The sequence below is a fragment of the Ailuropoda melanoleuca genome, chromosome 4 (genome assembly GCF_002007445.2).
Source record: "Ailuropoda melanoleuca isolate Jingjing chromosome 4, ASM200744v2, whole genome shotgun sequence".
Taxonomy (NCBI): Eukaryota; Metazoa; Chordata; class Mammalia; order Carnivora; family Ursidae; genus Ailuropoda; species Ailuropoda melanoleuca.
Window position 1 is genome coordinate 138,010,113 of NC_048221.1, and position 20,297 is coordinate 138,030,409.

At 44.7% G+C, this 20,297-nt stretch overlaps 1 protein-coding gene across 3 annotated transcripts in view; it reads right to left on the bottom strand.

Annotated features, from left to right (window-relative positions):
* The window catches only part of ASAP2 (ArfGAP with SH3 domain, ankyrin repeat and PH domain 2), a 100,148-nt gene that overhangs the window by 33,520 nt on the left and 46,331 nt on the right, over positions 1 to 20,297 (bottom strand). For 2 of the 3 annotated variants that reach the window (XM_034659937.1, XM_034659939.1), the window contains exons 7-12: positions 16,083 to 16,158; positions 15,709 to 15,795; positions 14,848 to 14,856; positions 7,036 to 7,139; positions 6,879 to 6,948; positions 1,237 to 1,324 (exon numbers count right to left, since the gene is read on the bottom strand). In XM_034659937.1, coding sequence (XP_034515828.1) covers positions 1,237 to 1,324; positions 6,879 to 6,948; positions 7,036 to 7,139; positions 14,848 to 14,856; positions 15,709 to 15,795; positions 16,083 to 16,158 — 434 coding nt within the window. The remainder of the gene's footprint in view (positions 1 to 1,236; positions 1,325 to 6,878; positions 6,949 to 7,035; positions 7,140 to 14,847; positions 14,857 to 15,708; positions 15,796 to 16,082; positions 16,159 to 20,297) is intronic. The other variant, XM_034659938.1, reaches the window with a different exon arrangement.

Consider the following 20,297-nt stretch of genomic DNA (forward strand, 5'->3'; position numbering starts at 1 on the left):
AGATCATGATCTGAGCTGAAATCAGGAGCTGGACACTCCACCCACTGAGCCACCCAGGGGCCCCACATTCCCAACTGTAAATTATGGTCAGTCCTGCATGTTTGCACTGTCTTGTGAAAATGAAGGATCTGAGAGCAGAGAGGGGTAAACACATTTGTGGCCCTCACTAGACCGAGTAGGGACACAGGGTTTGAAGCAGGATAAAGTTAATTTTTATTTTACAAATTAGTCTAGAATCTAAAGGACAGAACAACACCCAAACCCTTTACACACATCATACTGCTCAAGGCTCTCCTCCAACTTAGGACAGCACGCATTACCACGGGGACAACAGGGTACGAGGGTGAACAGCCATTGGCCTCCGCCTCCTCACCCAGAGAAGTGGAGGTGGGAATAATTACCTCATAAGCTTGCTGTGAGCAATAAATCATATAGGCAATAACTTCCTAAGTCCTCGATAATATAATCCAACAGACATCTTAAAAAGCAGCCATGTCATGCTCTGGATACTGAGCCAATCAAGACTGTGCTCACCTTCCTAAAATGCACAGTCTAGACTTTTCCTCTATAAACACAATTCTTGTGCCTAAATCCCTTGTGACCTCCTTCTGAAAGGGGATCTGGCCCTTTCCTTCCCCCAAACTATAACCCTGCCACCTGAAAGTACCATGAACAAAGGCCAATCTTGTTTCCATGAAGACACACTAGTCCTTTCCTTTCTTCTTAGGGATGCTGAGTAGACACTCATCACAACAGATGGTTCTGTGGCGATTCTTTTGTGTATGCCACAAAAAAGAAAAGCACACAAAAGCAGAAAGACAAATTCTGTGGTGGGGAAATCAAAACAATTTCAAAAAACGAAAGTTGCCAGAGCTCTGCTGGGGACCTTACACGTTAGTTGTGCAACATTTCTAACACCACCCAAACCATGGAAGCTTTGACAACAGAATCATCCTTTTTTATAGTTAAGTGAGGAGATTTTAGGCTTGAGGGGCTGATCTAGGATAATCTCCTTATTTACGGGGGCCCATGAGGAGAGCAGGGCCACCCTCAGCGTCAGTTCCTAAACTGGAGGGACCAGCAAGCAAACAGTTATGAGTGGAAAGAGAAAGCATGTATGTCACTTGAAATAAAGGCATTTCTCCTTGACAATTACTACTTCGAAATGGGATTGATGCCATAGCAGAGAGCTGAAAATCATTTCTTTGTGGCATAGCACCTGAGAAATGAACTTACGTGAAATAAGGTCAAAACACTTTTTCTCCTCGGGGTTGGTCTTCACTTGGCAGGTTAATAGGTTGAGTTTCGCAGGAGGCCGGTTAGCCTGTTTAAAAACAGAGAAACAGGGAGATGTGTGGGAAGGAGGGGAAAATCATATGGTATCATTTCTCATTAAAATACAACAAGCACATGGGGCGCCTGGGTGGCTCAGTCTGTTAAGCATCTGCCTTCAGGTCAGGTCATGATCTCCGGGTCCTGGGATGGAGCCCTGCATCTGGCTCTGCACCCAGCAGGGAGCCTGCTTGTCCTTCTGTCCCTCCCCCTGCTCCTGTTCTCGCTCTCTCCCAAAAAAATAAAATCTTAAAAAAAAAAATACAGCAAGAACAGGGTTTCCACTAGTTTGCAAAGATAGCTTGCAGAAGGCAGATTTTATGTAGGAAGGCACGATACAGCATGTCCTTAAATCTCAGCTCCCTGGAAGGCAGCTGCCACTTCCTGTGAGGGACACTTGGTGACCCCCACACCCACCCGGCCAGGGGGCAAGCGATGCTGCCTTTGAGGTCGATGGCAGTGGGCTCCCTGAGATCAATATGCTCCACAGCTAATGCTCTGAGACATTCTGTCCCAATGCCTACTGACGACACAGATGGTTGGCTGGGTGACTTGGGCACCCAGCTCAATTTCTGGTGATTTTAGAAGTGTTTTCCTGAGTGTAAACACTTACTTCCAAGGAAAGAAATCTCATAGCACAAAAATGACAGAAATTATTTTCCCTACTTTTTGAAGTCACAACAGGTAACAGACTGATAATCCTAAATGCTAACCATTTGTCACTTGAGTTTTAACAAAACCCATCTCATTCGCATAAGTACCCCAAATCCCCCCAACAGAGCAGCAACAAAAGATCACAATACATCTTTGTCAAAGAGATGTCAAAATGGGTATTTTATTACCATTTCAAAAGCCACCATAATTAGTCCAGAAAGGCAAAGATCAAAAGATAACATAATTTCAGGGAAAAAAAATTTTAATGGTAAAATGTCTTTCAGAAATCTTAGAGAAGGGGCGCCTGGGTGGCAAAGCGGTTAGGCGTCTGCCTTCGGCTCAGGGCGTGATCCCGGTGTTCTGGGGTCGAGCCCCACATCGGGCTCTTCTGCTATGAGCCTGCTTCTTCCTCTCCCACTCCCCCTGCTTGTGTTCCCTCTCTCGCTGGCTGTCTCTATCTCTGTCAAATAAATAAAAAATCTTTAAAAAAAAAAAAAAAGAAATCTTAGAGAAATCTCCAAATATAAATGGGCTTATCTTACCCACCTCCCAAGCTGCCGAAGGAAAAGAGCAAATAAAATGCCATATAGTTCAACCTCTTATTCACCCTACCTGTGGCCACCAGCCGCATTACAGTTGTGAAAGCTTGGATTTGGGATTCACTGAGAAACACAGAGATGTGCATCCACACCTGGGCAGACCTGTGAGACCTTCATTCATTTATAGAGCCCTTTCCACTAAACTCACAGAGTAGGGGTAAGGGAGCATCGTCTCTGTTAAAATAGGACGGATCCTTGCAATATGAACAGTTTGGGTTTGATAAAAAGAAGGGGGGATAAGCAGAAGTTGGGTAAACAGGGTGGACCAGACTCTCCTGGCCTGTGGTCATGTTGGGCTCATCTGTTATATGAAATTCACTGGATATTCTCCACAGTCATAGATGCCTCACAGAATCCTTGGATCAACAGAAATCAGTATTAAAAGACTTCAAGTTCTATCCAGTCTTGCAAACTTTGACAATTCCAAGTGAAAGTACCATCAATCCAATTTTGGATCTTTACCAACAGAATTACCTGGCTCATCCAGGAACCGGTATACTAAATGCTGTATTTCCACAGCACCAAGCGGGAGACCACACCATGATGCAACTATGTACTTTACCACACAAAGCAGGTGTCTACCCATTACCTCCTGTGATCACACCACTATACATATGCACCTAGGGGCCGTTCCTGGCCTACGTCCAAACTGCTGGTGTCCACCGAGTCTTCGGCACAGGAGCAGTAAGAGGGGTCGGTGTACACCAAAACACTTTCATGCACAAGACAATTCTGAATAATAAAGGTAGCTACATTTACTCAAGCTATTAATAACTACCATCATCATCATAATTATTATGATTTGCCTATAGAGGCAGGTACTGTTCTAAGAGTTCTTAATAAAATAACTCATTTAATTCTCCTAACTGACCTTTGAGGTAGGAACTGCACCAGTTTTACAGATAAAGATACCGGCCCAGAGAGCCTAAATAATGTGGTGGTTCTTATAGAGCTCGGGAGCAGTGAAGCAACGTTTGAGCCAAGCAGCCTGGCCTCGGAGCACAAGCTCTTAACTGCCGCTCACGGCTCTCCGTGGAAGGCAGAGGCGTTGACCTGGGCATCTCTGTGCGTGTCTTTCAGTGCAGCACAGAAGCAGAACTGAATGAATACCACCCTCTAACTTTTATTCTCTCATTTTCCCTGTGCCACAGGGAAAGCTGCTCATTCTTACCGAGACAGCTACCATCAAACACAGACTGTCCTTCACAGTGTACAAACACCACAAGACACGGGAAAATATTCAGGGCCTATATTTGAAGTAGGAATAATCACAAAGGCACAAATGTGGCTACACGTTAAAACTAACAGCTGTCAGAGTAGGTCCACAAAACTCAGAACAGCTGATACGCTGAAGATGTCAGCCTGTATGTTTTACATTAATAACTGCTATTTGTCCATCCAGATTAAGGAGTGGCTGACACCAAAGCTGTAGGAAAAAATCTACAGGAGAAAATTTTTAAATAGAGAAAACTCTATTCTTTCAATTCCCTCGCCTGCTGCAATTTGGGGGGAATGGTGTCATCACTGAATTCAGCTATAGAACAGTTCTGCCTAATGCATCAGACACTAGTGCTCTTTGAGAGCTTAATCTGAAAAGCTCTGGCTTAATAAAAAGGAAGGAGTAGGAAAGAGATCTATAGATTTTGTGTTTGACTAAAGGCACTGATTATCAGAGCTCCTCTCATTTTAATAATGCCATTCTATTTTTTCCCCATTTCTCAGACTTTTAATAGGAAGTCTGTATCCCTCATGATTGATATCATTTAAAAAAAAAAAAAAAAAGAGACTACGTAAGAACCAGGGGACATTTCTTCCAGTTTAAGACGTTCCCAGTCTCTGGTAGCGTGGCAAAGTGATGCACTTGGCAAAGATGTTACTCAATTAGTTATTTTGTCCCAAAGATCACTTCTTCCCAGTGCCAGAAAACACAATTAACCTTGGCTAATGGGGAATACCAACTACGGCTTTCACTGAATTCATCCGGATGTTATCACTGTCCCTCTGCTAGAATACAGAGCACAACAGTCTCCTTTCCCAAAGGCTGCCAGCTTCCTGGGAAGAAACTGGTTTTCCAAACGGTGCAAATACACCCCGTGCTTCCACAACGTAAAGATCTGATTCTCCACTGAGTGCCAGATACTGCTCTGAGATCCCCATTTACTCAATCAGGTCTTTGAACAATTGTCCTTTTCCCCCTGTTGGTAAATTAGCCTACTCAGGGAGATGCTGGCTACAAAGGTAAACTACACAAGGAGCCAAATCCAAACAAAAGCAAACAAAAAGGCATCTCTCAAATCCCTTTCTTGGCAGAGGTTAATTCACATCACCACACGTGAACACTGCAGGTGCAGTGGCACGTGTGTGTGTGTGTGTGGGGGGGGATTCTGCCTTCCAGAGCGTGCAGAATACACACAGAGGAAGGAGAAAAGGAGGGTTCTGTGGCATATGCATAGCTCCTGCTTCAGTAACCCTCTGATTTTCCTGGCAAGGCAGAGGGCCAGAGGCAATGGCTGCTCCCGCAGCTCCCAGCCCAGGCTGCAAAGGGCAGGGTGAGTCATACGGAGCGCGCAGAGATTCCCTAGACAGGGATCCCCCTAAACACAAAGCACTTATTAAAGATGCAAGTTGGGTGACAAGGTGAGCTGTCACCACACTAGTAAAGCTAGCTATAACTGTACTATCTGCCAAAACCCGGAGCCACCCATCAACATTTAAAGGAAACTGAGCCTCTGCACCTTCTAGAGAGAGGCTCAAGAATGGAAGTGATGGGAGCCCAAGTTTACACTGTGAGCAAAGGATTACTAGGCCTGTTTTCATTTCTGTCTTGGAAGGAGAACCACTCACTGGCTTAAGCCAAGGCTCTGGCTCTAGCAGAATGCTTTAATGAGGCAAATATACCAAATGACTTAAGAGCTGTAAACAGACACCAAATGAAACTCAGTCCTACTCTGTGAAATTTTCTGCATGGAGGCAATAAACCTGAATTAAAACAAACAACTGAGTAGAAAACCATTTGAGAGCAGAGCACAGACTCACAGGTGTTTGGAGCAGGGAGGGAACCTGGCCATCATCCAGTCTGTGGTCTTAATTTTAAAGAGGCACGGTGCCTAAATAGATCGGCCTCCCTGAGTCTATAGCCCTCCTCCCCAACACACAGGCATAGGTCTATATGGAAAGAACATGATGTCAGGATCCAAACTGCATAGCCCCAGGAGTGATATGACCACAAAGGAGGCCAGTGAAGGCTGGATTTTAGAAAAGCGAAATGATCTCTATTTGTCCAGGCAAGAGACACATTCAATCCCCTAGGCCAAAGTTTCTTTGTGCATGAGTCATGAGAAGAGCTGCTTCTCTGGAACCCACGCTGAGCTGTGCTCCTGCCTGGCTCTGCCTGTCACCAGGGGAACTGGTGGGAACAGGGGGCGGGAGGAGAGCGGATGACAAAGACTCCGGGTCATCTCCACTCCCACGCACTCACAGGACCGGGGCTGCTCGTATGCGCACAGTACCAGGTCTCCTGCTTGGGGAACAGAAATGCTGGCCACCATCAGTGTTCTCATTAGCCCCCAAAGAGCAACAACTCAGCCTTTAGACATTTTCAAAAAAGTCTACCAGCCTACGTGGTAGTTATCAGATTCTGTCAAACCAGGTAAGGTGACGATACGCCTAAGACACTATGGGAAAAAGCACTGTGGTAAGAAAGGCTGTGTTTGTTAACTGTGGTTAAAATCCCTGGTCTGAAAGATAGATTAGTAAATCATTTTATTCAGATTGACTGGCTTTTCAATACGCTACACAAACAGGCCTCCGTTTCTTGCCAGGACTCTTATACACAGGATGACAGAAAAAGGTCATGATTAAGGTTGGGCGCAGTGTGTTGGAGTTCTATAATAACGTGACTGAAGTCTCTCTTCTCTTGGATTTTGGATTTCCAGAGTACTGACTGCTGAAACGCTTCCCCTTTAATGGAAAATTAGGAATCTTCCCAAGCAGGACGTTCAATTTCCAGAAACAAAGACAGCTGGGAAGTGATGGGCTGTCTGTTTCTGGAAGCCACCAGCATCTAAATGAGGACCGACTGCCAGACCCGATCAGGCAGTGAACGACACAAGGTTCTCCCCGGCTGGAGCAGCGTCAACAGGGGGCAGGTGCACCACATCCAGAAGGACCCCAGACTCGCTCTCCTAGGAGGGAGGTCTTTAAAAGTCGTTGTCAAGGCCAGACCGTGCCCAGCGGCTGGCGTCCCCCTCTTACCTCACCGCAGCAGCCCGCAAGTTAAAAGAGAATACTTACGGTGCCATGGGATATGGTCAGGAAACCGTTTTTAACGGAACATTTCCTTTTCTGCCACACTTTTCGGATCCTTAAATAGGAAAAAGAAATACGAGTTGAGCAATTTTGGATGCAGGAGATCCACACGCACGTACCCTCCAGCCACACGGCCACTTACCCGTCGCTCTTCTTGTACAGATTGCCGTTCCGCTCAGTCCCGTGTTCTTTGTTTCCCTGAGGCTGATGTAAACTATAGGCTGTACTCTGGCGAATTTGTGGATCCTAAAAATGGTCGAGAAGTTGTTTTTAATCCTGTCCAGATTCCAAGTTTCAAAAAAGCTGTCCTTAAATTTTTTTTTTTTAATTAGAGAAATGTCACCTATCAGCACACCAAGAAAAATAGACATGCAACTCATACCCGGGAATTTGTTAATGCCACCTGTGAGGCTGGAGAAGGAAATGTCAAACCAGCATCCCCCAACTGGCTGATGACGAATGAGCCATTTGGAAGTTACAGATTTTACTTAGTTATGAGACTTAAGTACCTGATAATGGCAAAGAGCTCCTGGTGTGGCAAAAGCAGCCCTCAAGAAGAAAGGTAACATATGTGTTAGCAAAGGCAGCACTTTAAAGCAAGAAAAATCCCTAATGTTCCACCTCTTCCTTTTAGGCAAGTTACTTGAGCTCCCTGCCTCAGTTTCTTCCTTGGAAAATAGGAAAACAATACCCAGTAAAATGGTAACTATAGTAAGGTCTGAGTAAGAGAACACGTGTGAACACCCGGTACATAACAGGTGTTGAACAATATTCCCTTCCTGACCCATCAACCCAGCAGAGGGGCCAAAGCACTGAGCCCAACTGCCTCAGCCTCAGGGTAGACAATCCACTTGGTCAGCGGAGAATCTGGTGGAGTCTGCCACAACTGGAAACTCCAGGCTTCAGCTTCTTAAAGGCAAGGACTGTCAACGAAACCCTGGGCACCCAACGAGTGCTCAATAATTGAACAGATAATATCAGAAGCCCCAAGCCGAGTGTGGGAAGGAGCTGTCCATACCAGCACTGGAAATTCTGGCAGACATAAGGAAATAGGAGGGAGCAAAACATGAACAGAGTTCACAGGCCAACTGTTTATTGAGAAGTTCCTATCAGCTCCATTTCATTAATGGAGGAAATAGAAACATGATGAAAATAAGTGATTTACTTAAGATGCAGAGCTTGTTAGGGCCAGAGAGGAGAACAGAAGGGAATTCCACCTCCCCCTCGATGCTCCTTCCGTGTGCTCTCACCAGAGGATGTCCCGAGACACAGTCTCATCTCCATCATCCTTGGGGAAATAAGACACTGCCGAACAAAGAAAGAACTAATGCACGGCAGTTGATGTGATCCGAACCAAGAACACAAGTACTCTAGAAGTGAAGGGCCAAGTGGAGGAAGACGCAGAAGTCTGGAGGGAGGGAGGGTCAAGATGAAAGCAAGTAGAGGTGGAGAAGAAGGGGGGGGTGTCCAATACTGAGGGGACAACACACAGAGGCATGGAGAGGAAAGCAGCAGCTGTGGTCATTCTCGATGGAAATCAGGACACCTAGTGTAGCTAAGATAAAGTGGGCCAAGTGGTAGAAGGGACACACAGACTTGAGTCAGAGTTCTGACTACCTGAAAGCAACAGCAAGCCACCTGGCTTATTGATAGTTTTAAAGGTTTTTCAAGCATAATATTTTTAAATTTTGATGAAATTTATCCATTGTTTCTTTTATCATTTGTACTTTAGATGTCACATCTAAGAAACCATGGCTTACTTCAAAGTCATGAAGATTTATACCTATGTTTTCTTCTAAGAATCTGACTTTCAGCTCTTACATTTAGGTCTCTGTTCCATTTTCAGTTAATTTTTGGTATGGTGTGAGGTAGGGGTCCAAACTCATTCCTTTGCTTGTGGCTATCCAGTTGTCCCAGCATCACTTGTCAAACAGACTATTCTCTCCTCACTGAACTGTCTAAGAACCCATGTTGAATAATCACTGGCCATATGTGTAAGGATTTATTTCTGGACTCCCAATTCTGTTTCACTGATCAGTAAGTCTATCCTTGTGGCAGTACCACACTGCCTCGATCATTACAGATTTGTGGTGAGTTCTGAAATCAGGAAGTGTGAGTCCTCCAACTTGTGTTCCTTTTCCAGGCTGTTTTGACTATTCTGGGTCTCCTGTATTTCCTTATGAGTTTTAGAATCAGCTTGTCAATTTCTGCAAAAAGAAAGGGGGGAATCTGATAGGGATGGTACTGAATCTGCAGATCAGTCTGGGGGCTGTGGCCATCTAAACAGTATTAAATCCTCCATTCCATGAACATGGTCTACCTAACACAGGCTTTTGTTTCTTTGCTTGTTTTGTGTTTTAAAGCACTGACTTTTTAACTGTGAAATATTTATAGGACAACTTTGCAAAAAAAGCAAATTAAAAGAAAATTTTGATCTGAGAAATCAATTATGTGTTCAGGCATCCCATTATTGAATTGACAACAGAGGCTAAACAAACAGACCCCAAAATAGAAGAAACATCCTCACTCTTCTCCTGCCTCCAGACAACTAGGGCAAACAACTCATTCATCAGGTGAGGATGGTGGCAGTTTCCACATTCTCTCACACGGGCAGAATGTTAGCACTAGAAATCTAGAGCAAACCCCGCTTCAAGCATCACTGGGAATAAATGCAGTGGAGGAGAAACAGAGAAGTGCTGCTCACCTATACGAATCACTGTGAAAGACTAAAAATAAACCTGTCAAAAGACTAAACTGCACAACCAAGAAGTACGACTATTGATTTAGGGAGAAAAAAACCCCTGCACAAAGTAAGTGGTGGAATCATGTGACAACGCTGCTGGAAGTGTTCATGCCAAGCATATTAATCAGAACACTCACAGGCCTTATGAACAGGATAAAGGGCATTCCTCTTTTCAACAGAATCAGACCCTTTGCCAGACTTCAAGGAAGAAATTATGGTTTTATTCTTTGGACCAGGTATTTCTTGAATCAATTAAAAAGTGGAGACAAATCTGAAGCCATACAATTTAAAATGTGTAAATAAGAGGAATAAACCTGTTTGACATAAAATCGAATCTGATTTAGAACTAATTATTTTAGCATTTTCAAGGTGACTTCTAGGTGATCCCAAAAAACAGCCTTTCTTCACCTGTTCATACAGGTATTTTATACAATACCTGATTTAGGTGAAGGGGGGACAAATGAAGTCTGCCTTTTCACATAATCAAGATTGCAATTCAATGGAATATAATCCAAGAGAAAAGACCCTTTACTTCTGGGAAAAAGAAGAATCTAACATATAGAGAGGCAACTGGCTGGGGGCTGGGATATCCACGTTACCCTGACTCTTGGAGACTGCCCATCAAACTCTGCACTTTTGCCTAGGACCTGATTGAGCAAGTCTCACAATGTGGAGACTGTTGGTATGTCTGAAGCACAAAGGTAAGTGGGCATCTTATGGACCTTCAGAAGGCTCTCCTGAGGTTCTGTTGATACGCGCATATCCTCTACTCTGTGACATCCAGGCAAGTTCTCAGACCCCAGGCACCATCCACAACCCTAAAGTTTATGTGGCCATATGAAATGTTATGCATTGGGTCCTGCCAAGACAGAATGCCCAGATGAACAGTAGACATAATGTTTGAATTTTCAGAAACAGGGGAAAAAGGAGTGATGATACTGCATATGTTATACATATAAAGGTTTACTCATTATATCAGAAGTATCCCTGAGCTCCCTAAGACCCTAAAACATCATAAAAACTCACACACATTAGGGGTGCCTGGGTGGCTCAATCAGTTAAGCATCTATCTTCAGCTCAGGTCATGATCCTGGGGTCCTGGGATCGAGCCCCACGTTGGGCTCCCTGCTCAACAGGGAGTCTACTCCATCTCCCTCTCTCCCTGCCCCCACTCATATGCGCACTGGCACGCTCTCTCAAATAAATAAATAAGTAAATAAACAAATAATCTAAAAAACAACAAACTTACACTATCTGTCTACCTCTTAGAAAGTCCATATTCAGACAATTCTTGTGATAAATGGATTGCCAAGGAGTCACCCCTGGATGCTTGAAGTTTCTCTACCAAGGGAGAGCAGTAATGTCCAAGTATGTCCCACATACGTCCAAGTACCTTCTCAGGGTACGACGGCTCCTAAGTCAGAGTGAGGAGGAGGGTCAAGTGGGCAGAAGGATAACCTATCATAGACAACACCACCAACATCCATTACTGTTCAACCACCAAGCGGTGGGAATTAGGTCTTTTTTTTTGTCCACTATGGTTCTTCAGCATCTAGGACCACAGTACCTGTTGAATGAATGAACTAGAACCTGCTTATCAAGATAATGTGTGGAGTGCTTTATAGAGTCTATCCTTTAGGTCTCGTAACAACTCTCTGAGGTGGCAGTATCGTTCCTGTTTTACAGAAGAAGAGACCAAGGTGTGGAGAGGTCAGGTAACTTGATCCATGCCATCCTAGTAGGAAGTGAAGACCTACGATTAATTCATGCTCTTTTGCTCTGCTAGACAGCCACCCAGGCGAATTTTCTGTCCTGGTCAGAAGATGCCCCACCTGCTGGGACTCTACTAACTCTGAATCATCCTCCAAACCCTCATTCCCGACATACACCCGCCCAGCACATACACCCATCTCCCACACGGGGGAGAGACCCCTTCTGGGAGCTGACCTCCACTGGAGCCCTCATTACACTGCACCCTAATTTTTTTTTTTTTTTTTTTAAAGATTTTTTTTTTTTTTTTGACAGAGATAGAGACAGCCAGCGAGAGAGGGAACACAAGCAGGGGGAGTGGGAGAGGAAGAAGCAGGCTCCTAGCGGAGGAGCCTGATGTGGGGCTCGATCCCATAACGCCGGGATCACGCCCTGAGCCGAAGGCAGACGCCCAACCGCTGTGCCACCCAGGCGCCCCTGCACCCTAATTTTCTGACCCTACTCCCAGACTGTGAGCCCTTTAAGAGGTGAGAACTGTATCTATCTTATTCTGTTTGTACGGTACCTGGCCTAGAGTAACTGCTAAGAAAATGGGGGTTGAGGGGCGCCTGGGTGGCCTAGTAAGTTGAGCGTTTCGGCTCAGATCACTATCTCACAATTGTGAGACTGAGCCCCACAACAGGCTCCATGTTCAGTGAGGAGTCGGCCTCAGATTCGCTCTCCCTCTCCCTCCCCCCTCCTCACATACGCAATCGCTCACTCTCTCTCTCTCGAATAAATAAAATCTTAAAAAGAGAGAGAAGAGAAGAAAACGGGAGTCAAATGTGTGACTCAATGAACAAGTCTTCTATGGAGGGTGAACTGAAGGCCTGTCAGGTCACTGGGAGCTTGGCAGGAGAGACAAGGAAGTGAACACCTGGCCAGAAGGTTGTGATTAAGGCCAAATTCAGGCGTGATAAGATATGGAAGCCTAGACCAGAAAAGCCAGAGTCGGAAAAGAATTATGGCTGTCACGGACCTCTGCTTGCTGGACAGCACATACTGTTCAAACACATTCCTACCAGACAGGGACATTTGAAAAGTTGGGAGCACTGAGGCACCTGGGTGCTCAGTCAGTTAAGCATCTGCCTTTGGCTCAGGTCATGATCTCAGGGTCCTGGGATCGAGTCCCACATTGGGCTCCCTGGTCAGCAGGGAGTCTGCTTCTCCCTCTGCACCTCCCCCCACTTGTGCTTGCCCTCTCTCAAATAAATAAATAAATAAATAAATAAAATCTTTTTAAAAAGAGAGAGAGAGAGAGAAAAAGAAAAGGGAGCATAAAGCTGATGTGAAGACAGACCACACTTGAGATGTCCAAAGTGGGAAAATTACTGTGGTTTTAGCACTCAGGCCTACCAACGCCAGCTCCCAGAGGCTGAGCCCTCCCACTAAAGGCACACATCTGGGCTCTCAACAGCGAACAGCAGAGAACCCACATGGCAAAAATGAGGTTTGGCAGAGAATCTGCCAGCACTGCAATGGGATCTGTCCCACAGAACTCCACTAAGATGGGACGTATGTGGGATGGGGAAACAGGAGAAGGTTCATGCAAGAATGAGCAGTATTGGAGGGCTTGAACCTTCTCAGATGTTAAAACTATGGTGCATATATAGGTATTCACTGCACAGTTTTTAAATTCATCTATAAGTCTGAAAAATTTCATAAAAGTGGAAAATCAAACATCAGAATCTTCTTTACAGACAGCAGAAATATCAAAAAATACGAATACCAGCAATTCAGAGGTGGGGGGGCACTGAGATCATAACGGCACAGCGTCCTTTTACAAAATGCAGCTTCAGGGTGACAAAGAGAAGCAGCCCAAAGCCGCCACATGCAGGGGCCGCGTTCTTCACTTAGACCAAATGACTGATGTTTGAGATTTACAGGAAGGAAGTAGGAGAGTGGCTCCCACCAATCATCGGTGCGGTTTCCTTAGGGCACACTACCTAATTTATGAACTGAAATTATGTAGTTGCTTAACCAACTGAGCCACCCATGGGCCCCCTGAACTGAAATTATGTAGTAAGAATTTTCGTAAACATTAAATAAAAACTATCAACACCTCAGCTTTCTAAGTCAGAGAGAGAATCCAAAAAAGGGAATAAGAGTGCCCAACATTCAATTCTTGCTGTAACTAGAAGAGACGGAACTCCAACCATAACAAGTTTTTAATAATATATAAAATTCCACTTATACACATTCGCTTCCTACAGGCAACTGTGTTCACAGACCATCCAATTTACGGAATACCATCATCAAAAAGCAATGCGGAGAGTAATACAACATCCAGTGCGACACAATCACGAGCAAGAGACTGGAGAGTTCCATCTTTGGGCAGAAAGCCAAAGAGGAGCAGTAAAGAAGGTTCTTATGACCCTCTGTGCAGTCGTGGGCAGCTGGGCTGGTCAACAAGAACACACAAACACAGCAAACCATAAAGACTTCTGGTCTGTGCTGGTAGATTTGTTATACTTTTCCGCAAAGCTATAAATAACCAGCTGACAACAGCCAGTTTTCCCAAACCTCCTAATTCTGCACAGCCAAAGTAAACATGGCCTTTGCACTGTGCCCAGAGGACCACTCAACTCCAGCATCTGCTGTCCTTTATTGTAAACCTGAGCTTTGCTTCATGGGTTTGATATTGCTTTTCGGACAAGAGTGGCTCTCAACCACTCCCAGACCTGCACTGGGGAGCCGGCTGCTCTGGTGGCACTGGGCTTCCAACTCCTAGCACCACCCCTTCTAGTTATACTTAAGCCACTGTTTTCTCCATTCTCCCAAGTTCTTTCTCTCCTTATTTTTATGCTTATCATCCATGTTTGGGAATACCAAAGTGTCAGAATCTACATTCTCTAGACTGGGAGGAAGCCACCATCTCATGGTAATTTCGAGGACTTACACATGACTTCAATCAGCCAATCTCTCACTTAGCAGACCCACGTTTACCAAAAGCCTAGTAAATGAGCAAAATGGTCCGACAACATGATGGCTGGTGAGGCAGAGAAGGCAGGAGGGCACCCTCAAGCTGCTCAAGGTCTAGCTACAGAAAAAGCATCTGTGCACTTGAAGACACAGCCAAAAACCCAGAAGGAGTATGTCCTGATTGAAATAACAGGATCTCAGATCACTGGGGCTGCGGTGAGCAGAGCCGGTCTCCAGAGGCAGGGCTGTGGATGGTCGAGAAGGACACGAAGAATTCAGCTAGGCAGTGGAAGGGGAGGGAGGGGGTGAGTCGCTCTGTTTCCACAAAGGGACAACAGCAAATGTATAAACTGTAAACTTGGAAATTTTCCATTCAGTAATATTTGTGAATCCAAATTCTTTACCCTTTAATAAAACCCAGAGAAAGGGTTAAAATTAAAAATGCTACTGGCTATTAATGTATGCACGGAAGAAACTAATTTAAGTTCGTGAAGAAAGCATGCAAAACTCTCCAATTTATTAAAATACTGAACTACTTACTCTCCTAGACTTCGGTCACAAAGGTAAATGCATTTGGGAGAGAAACAACAATATTCAGTTATAGTACAGGAATGTAAAACAGAGCACACCAAACTGCCAACAGTGAACTTCAGGCTCTGGTAAGTAGTTTAATAGTCATTTATCTAAAATCTACTTGTTATACATTTAAATACTATTCCTTTATGTACAAGGAAGGGGATTATATTAAATTTCACATTATAATATCCACACTGTAGTAAACAGATCATAGAATTACCTTAAAAATTTACTTTTTAATATTTTTTTTAAAAGCCTCCAAAACACAAATTGTCACATGAATGTGTCAGCATGCAGAAAAGGGATTATAGGAAAGAGATGATGCCAGAGAAACTAAGGTCTCCTACTCATCGAAATGCAGCTGTAAGAGAATCTAGCTCCCCGTATTTTACAGAGCATGATCTCAGGGCTGGAGGACACAGATGGCCACCGGGTAACTGCTGATGCCCAAGTGGGCAGAGTCCATGTGTACGAGGCCATGGAAATCACAAAGTTTCAGGTAGAAAATCTACGGCATAAATACCGAGTATCTACGTAACAGAGATGTTAAGAGCTACTCATCTGCAACCAGAGAGCAGAAAAAGGGTTTATATATGGCCATGAAGGCCAGGTCTCCAGGAAATGCCTCCCCCATGAAATAAACATATCTAAAAAGACGGTTTCATATAACCAAACTTAAGGACCAACCAAATGCTTGGTGCTGGCCTGACACAGCCCCAGAGTGAACTGGGAGCACCTGGAGGACCTGAATGTCACATTCTTCCATCCCAAAGCCTCTGAGACACAGGTATACAAGAGCAATCTTTCAAAATTAAATCCCCTCACCTCTTTCTGTTCAACCTGCAACGCTGATTTCAAAATATCTCGAAGCTGTATTAATTGCCTTCTTTCTTCATCCTGGGCCTGTTTGATCTTTAAAAAACAAAACAAGAGAGAAGCAGGGTGAGGTGCAGCGAGGTGCTGGAGTCCATAGGGCATCGCCACATAAATGTAACAAATGCCTCCCCCACCAGTCCCCCCGCCCCCAGCCAAGACAGGGAATGGCAGCGGGGACTCCATCCTCCACGCGGCACGACCAGGCTGTCAGCTTCCGGGCGGCGCAGCATGCAAACACGGGACCATACAGAAGCAATGTTTACATCAAAGCATTTGTCGCATAAAGACGGTTTTGACACTCGTGTGGGAGGGAAGCCGCTTACTGTGTGAAGGTCTGTTGAAAGTGTCTCAATGGAAGGCTTGAGGCTCTCAACTGCTTTCAGTCCATCCTGGAAAAAACTAAGAGGAAAAAGGAGAAACACAGATAGTGTTTCATAAAAGAGGAAACAATTTTATTACATGGAGAAAATACTTCTTTAAAGGAAAGTGAGTGAAATCATGATGTAATTCCTGGGGGAAAAGACTCTGTGAACCAGACTTTAAAATACCAGGCAAACAAAGAATAAAATGACACTTAAAACCGCAAGAAGTGACAGAAGAGAAACTGCAATAAGCCTAAGTGTTTATAATTGCTCTTGACCCTATGGTCAGTGTCTAATGGGAAGCAGGCCCCTACTGACAAAAGGCAGTGAAGGCTCTGGCTCAGGAATGGAAAAGTCTGAGGTCAGAAAAGCATGGGGTGCAAGTAAGAATAAGACCCTAAAAAATCTTCCCAGATAGTCAACAGCTAAATGGAAAAGAGAAGGCAGAAAAAAAGTGAATTTGATGCAGGTGAATGGCCAAGGCCCCATCTGCAGAGCAGGGAAATGTGGTTGGAGAACTTGAGATCAAATATCAAAAGGAAACTTTTTCTTCAAAGCCCAGAACTCAATGCTTGTGAAGTTGTTTATAATAAGTGATGCAGGAAACATAAGAGGAGCTAGACAAGTTTCTCTGCAGCAAGAGCAGGCTGATGCTCAGCACTGCCTCTGAAGCATTTTGAGAGGAATGAAGAAAACGTTTCCCCATAAACTCAAGGCAGAGTCCAAAATGTCACAAGGCCTGTAATGCCTGTGTGATTTGGCTTCTGCCTATGTCTCCAAGCTTCAAGTAGCACCATCTGCCCCTTTCATTCACTAGATTCCAGAGCTACCAGCCTTCTGTCAATGGCTGTCTTACCCTTCCTGCCCCAGGCCCTTTGCATATGCTGTTTCTGTTTTCTAAAGAGTTCTCCCTGCAGATATCTTCTGTTTTGCCTGGATTATTCCCACCCACTCTTCAAATTTTAAGTTAAATATCAATTTGTAAGTGAGGCTTCCATGACCCCTTACTTCATTTTTTTTTTAAGATTTTATTTATTTATTTGAGAGAGAGAGAGCACAAGTGGGGCGGGGGGCGGCAGGCAGAGGGAGAGAGAAAAGCAGGCTCCCCGCTGAGCAGGGAGTCTGACACGGGGCTCAATCCCAGGACCCCAGGATCATGGCAGAGGCTGAAGGCAGAGGCTCAAGCAACTGAGACACCCAGGTGCCCCAAACCCTTACTTTTAAAGAAGTCTTCTTGCTGTATTCTCTCAGAGCACTGTCTCTTGCTTCAAAACCCTTAGCACGACTACCATTATGTATGTGATTATTTAAATATACCCACCCTCCCTTAGATCCGAAGTTCTAGGAGGGTAAGGACACAGTATACACAATGCCTGGCACATATCAAGCACACAGTACTTGTTGAATGAAAACATAAATTAATGAAGGAAGGAGTCTCCAACTTCAGCCAGGTAACTGGAAGGAGATGATCTTCAAAATGTGATCTGGGTCTCCCATGTGTTCATGCAAAGTGATGTTAATCAACTCTGAAGCTTAGCAAGGGTCCTGTGGGACTTTCCCACGTGAAGCAGGTAAGAAACAGAAGGGGCTGTGAAAGTCATGCAGCATGACACTGAACGCAGAAATTCCAAGGAGGAAGGACGAGGGAAATACACACAGGGATATGGGTTCTGAACCATTACTAGCCAGGCATTAGGAATCACAGAAGCTGCGCTATGAGAATGTTCTAACCTTACTTTTTAGATATAGGCATAATTCTTTATTTTTTATATTTTCATTGTTTCATTTAAAACGTTTCACGTTTTACCGAATACTTTTTTTCTGAACATGGACTATGCTCCTGATACGGCAACTGCGTCAGAGAGTAACACCGACTTCTCCAGGGCTCTGTGTCCACTGTCAGGGCAGAAAGTCCATGTCTTATGCACCTCTGGGCGCTTCTCTCCAGTGACACTGGACGGTGTACTTGGAATAATGAATTTGGGTTTAAGATATGGTTTTTTTTTTTAAAGATTTTATTTATTTATTCGACAGAGATAGAGACAGCCAGTGAGAGAGGGAACACAAGCAGGGGGAGTGGGAGAGGAAGAAGCAGGCTCATAGAAGAGGAGCCTGATGTGGGGCTCGATCCCATAATGCCAGGATCACGCCCTGTGCTGAAGGCAGACGCTTAACCGCTGTGCCACCCAGGCGCCCCAAGATTTGGTTTTTATCTCTGTAATCACCTAGCCGATCTTGACCATCTACCTAGGACACCTCCTCCCTCTGACTGTCAAACTGCCTATCTTTCTGTACCCTCCTTTTGGTTTGGTTTGGTTTGGTTTCTAGAGGTGGGAACGGGGAGAGGCAGAGAGAGAATCCTAAGCAGGCTCCACACTCAGCACAGAGCCTGATGAGGGGCTCCATCTCATGACCCTGAGACGGTGACCTGTGCCAAAATCAAAAGTTGGACGTTTAACTGACTGAGCCACCCAGGTGCCCCCGCATACCACAGAGGCATGTTTTGGTACCTAGGTGTGCCCTCCCTGGTCTCAGGGAAAGTTTCGAAGAAAGGGGCTCTGTCACTGCTTTGCTGGCTGCCACCACTGTGACATTGATTTTCTTTTCTTTTCTTTAAGATTTTATTTTTAAGTAATCTCTATACCCAACGTGAGGCTCAAACTCACAACCTTGAGATCAAGAGTTGCATGCTCTACCAACTGAGCCAGCTAAACGCCCTATCACTGTGACATTTCTTTTTTTTTCCTTTTTAAAAAAGATTTTATTTATTTGAGAGAGATCAAGATAGAGAATGAGCAGTGGGGGGGGGGAGAGAAGCAGATTCCCTGCCGAGCAGGAAGCCTGATGCGGGGCTTGATCCCTGGACCTGGAGATCATGACTTGGGCCAAAGGCAGATGCTTAACTGACTGAGCCACCTAGGCGCCCCCACTATGACATTTCTAAGTACAAACCCTGCACGTTTTTCTTAGGTTGAACCATTAACACTTTTCCAAACTTCAATCAAACAATGTTTACCATCAATATTACTAAAGATCAATTTTGTTTTTTATTAAATGTTTTCTACCCAGCCTGACCGAACTCTCAAACCTTTAAAAATGCAACACTGAGATTCAATCTTCAAGCTCCCACCAAGCAGGGTGGCCTCTCCCTCCGGCTACAGACTTCATGACAGAACCCCATTCTCATGGCTCGAGACCTGCTGGTCCTCTGCACCCTGGCCCTGTGTCTCATCAGTGCCGTATCCCAAGTACGTCAGGCAACAGTTGATCATCGTGGTTCTCAGCAGGTAACTGCTCAAAGAACAAGTCAATTCAACATTCATCACCACTTTTTAGAACATGGCTGTTTTTGTTTCATTATTGTTTTAGAGACTGCCCTATTTTTAGATTCCATTAGAGAATAAGAGCCTCAACCTTCAGCAGCAAAGGCTAATAATACAAATTTTCAGGATATTCCAGGAACTAGGCAGAGATGCAAATTCTTTCTTTAAATGAAATAAAAAACAAAGAACATGAAGGACTCCCCAAGAACACTGAAAGTGAAAAGGAAAAATTAATAAGAAGCAAAATAATACATATCGAGGCCGTTCTAAGGGTGAACGCCCAAACATGGCTCCCAGAGTCTAGTCTACATCAAGCAGTCTCTTCATACCTGCAGAGAACAGCAGCATGTGAGAATGTGTGCTACTGAGTAGCCTCCCTCTGCCCATCAGGACACAGCGCTCGTCTCAGGTGAGGACCGGAGACTGGGAATGCTAACCGGGGAACACAAAGGAGCTACCAGAATAGACAGTGCACGGCCACATGGGCCTTTGTCCAATGGCTGAGTCACTCCAGCTCTGTATTTTATCCCCCGGAATAAGAATTAGAAAAGTCAAAGCTGTGCAAGTGATTTGAAGAGTATGCAGCGCATACACACACACACACACACACACACACACACAGAGGAAGTAATGGAAGATTCATCGTTTTTAAAGGTTACTGAACTCATGCCCATAAAAGGCCAACTAGTTCACTTTTCCACAAGTGGTCTGTTGCTACCCAACGGATCAGTTTGGGCAAAATAAAGAGAAAAAAGGAAATCCCAGAATAGCTTCTTAAAAATAAAATATTAGCGAGGAAGCAACCCACTTCCTAATCTGCCTCGCGTTAGGTTACCAGGGTAAGTACTGAAGA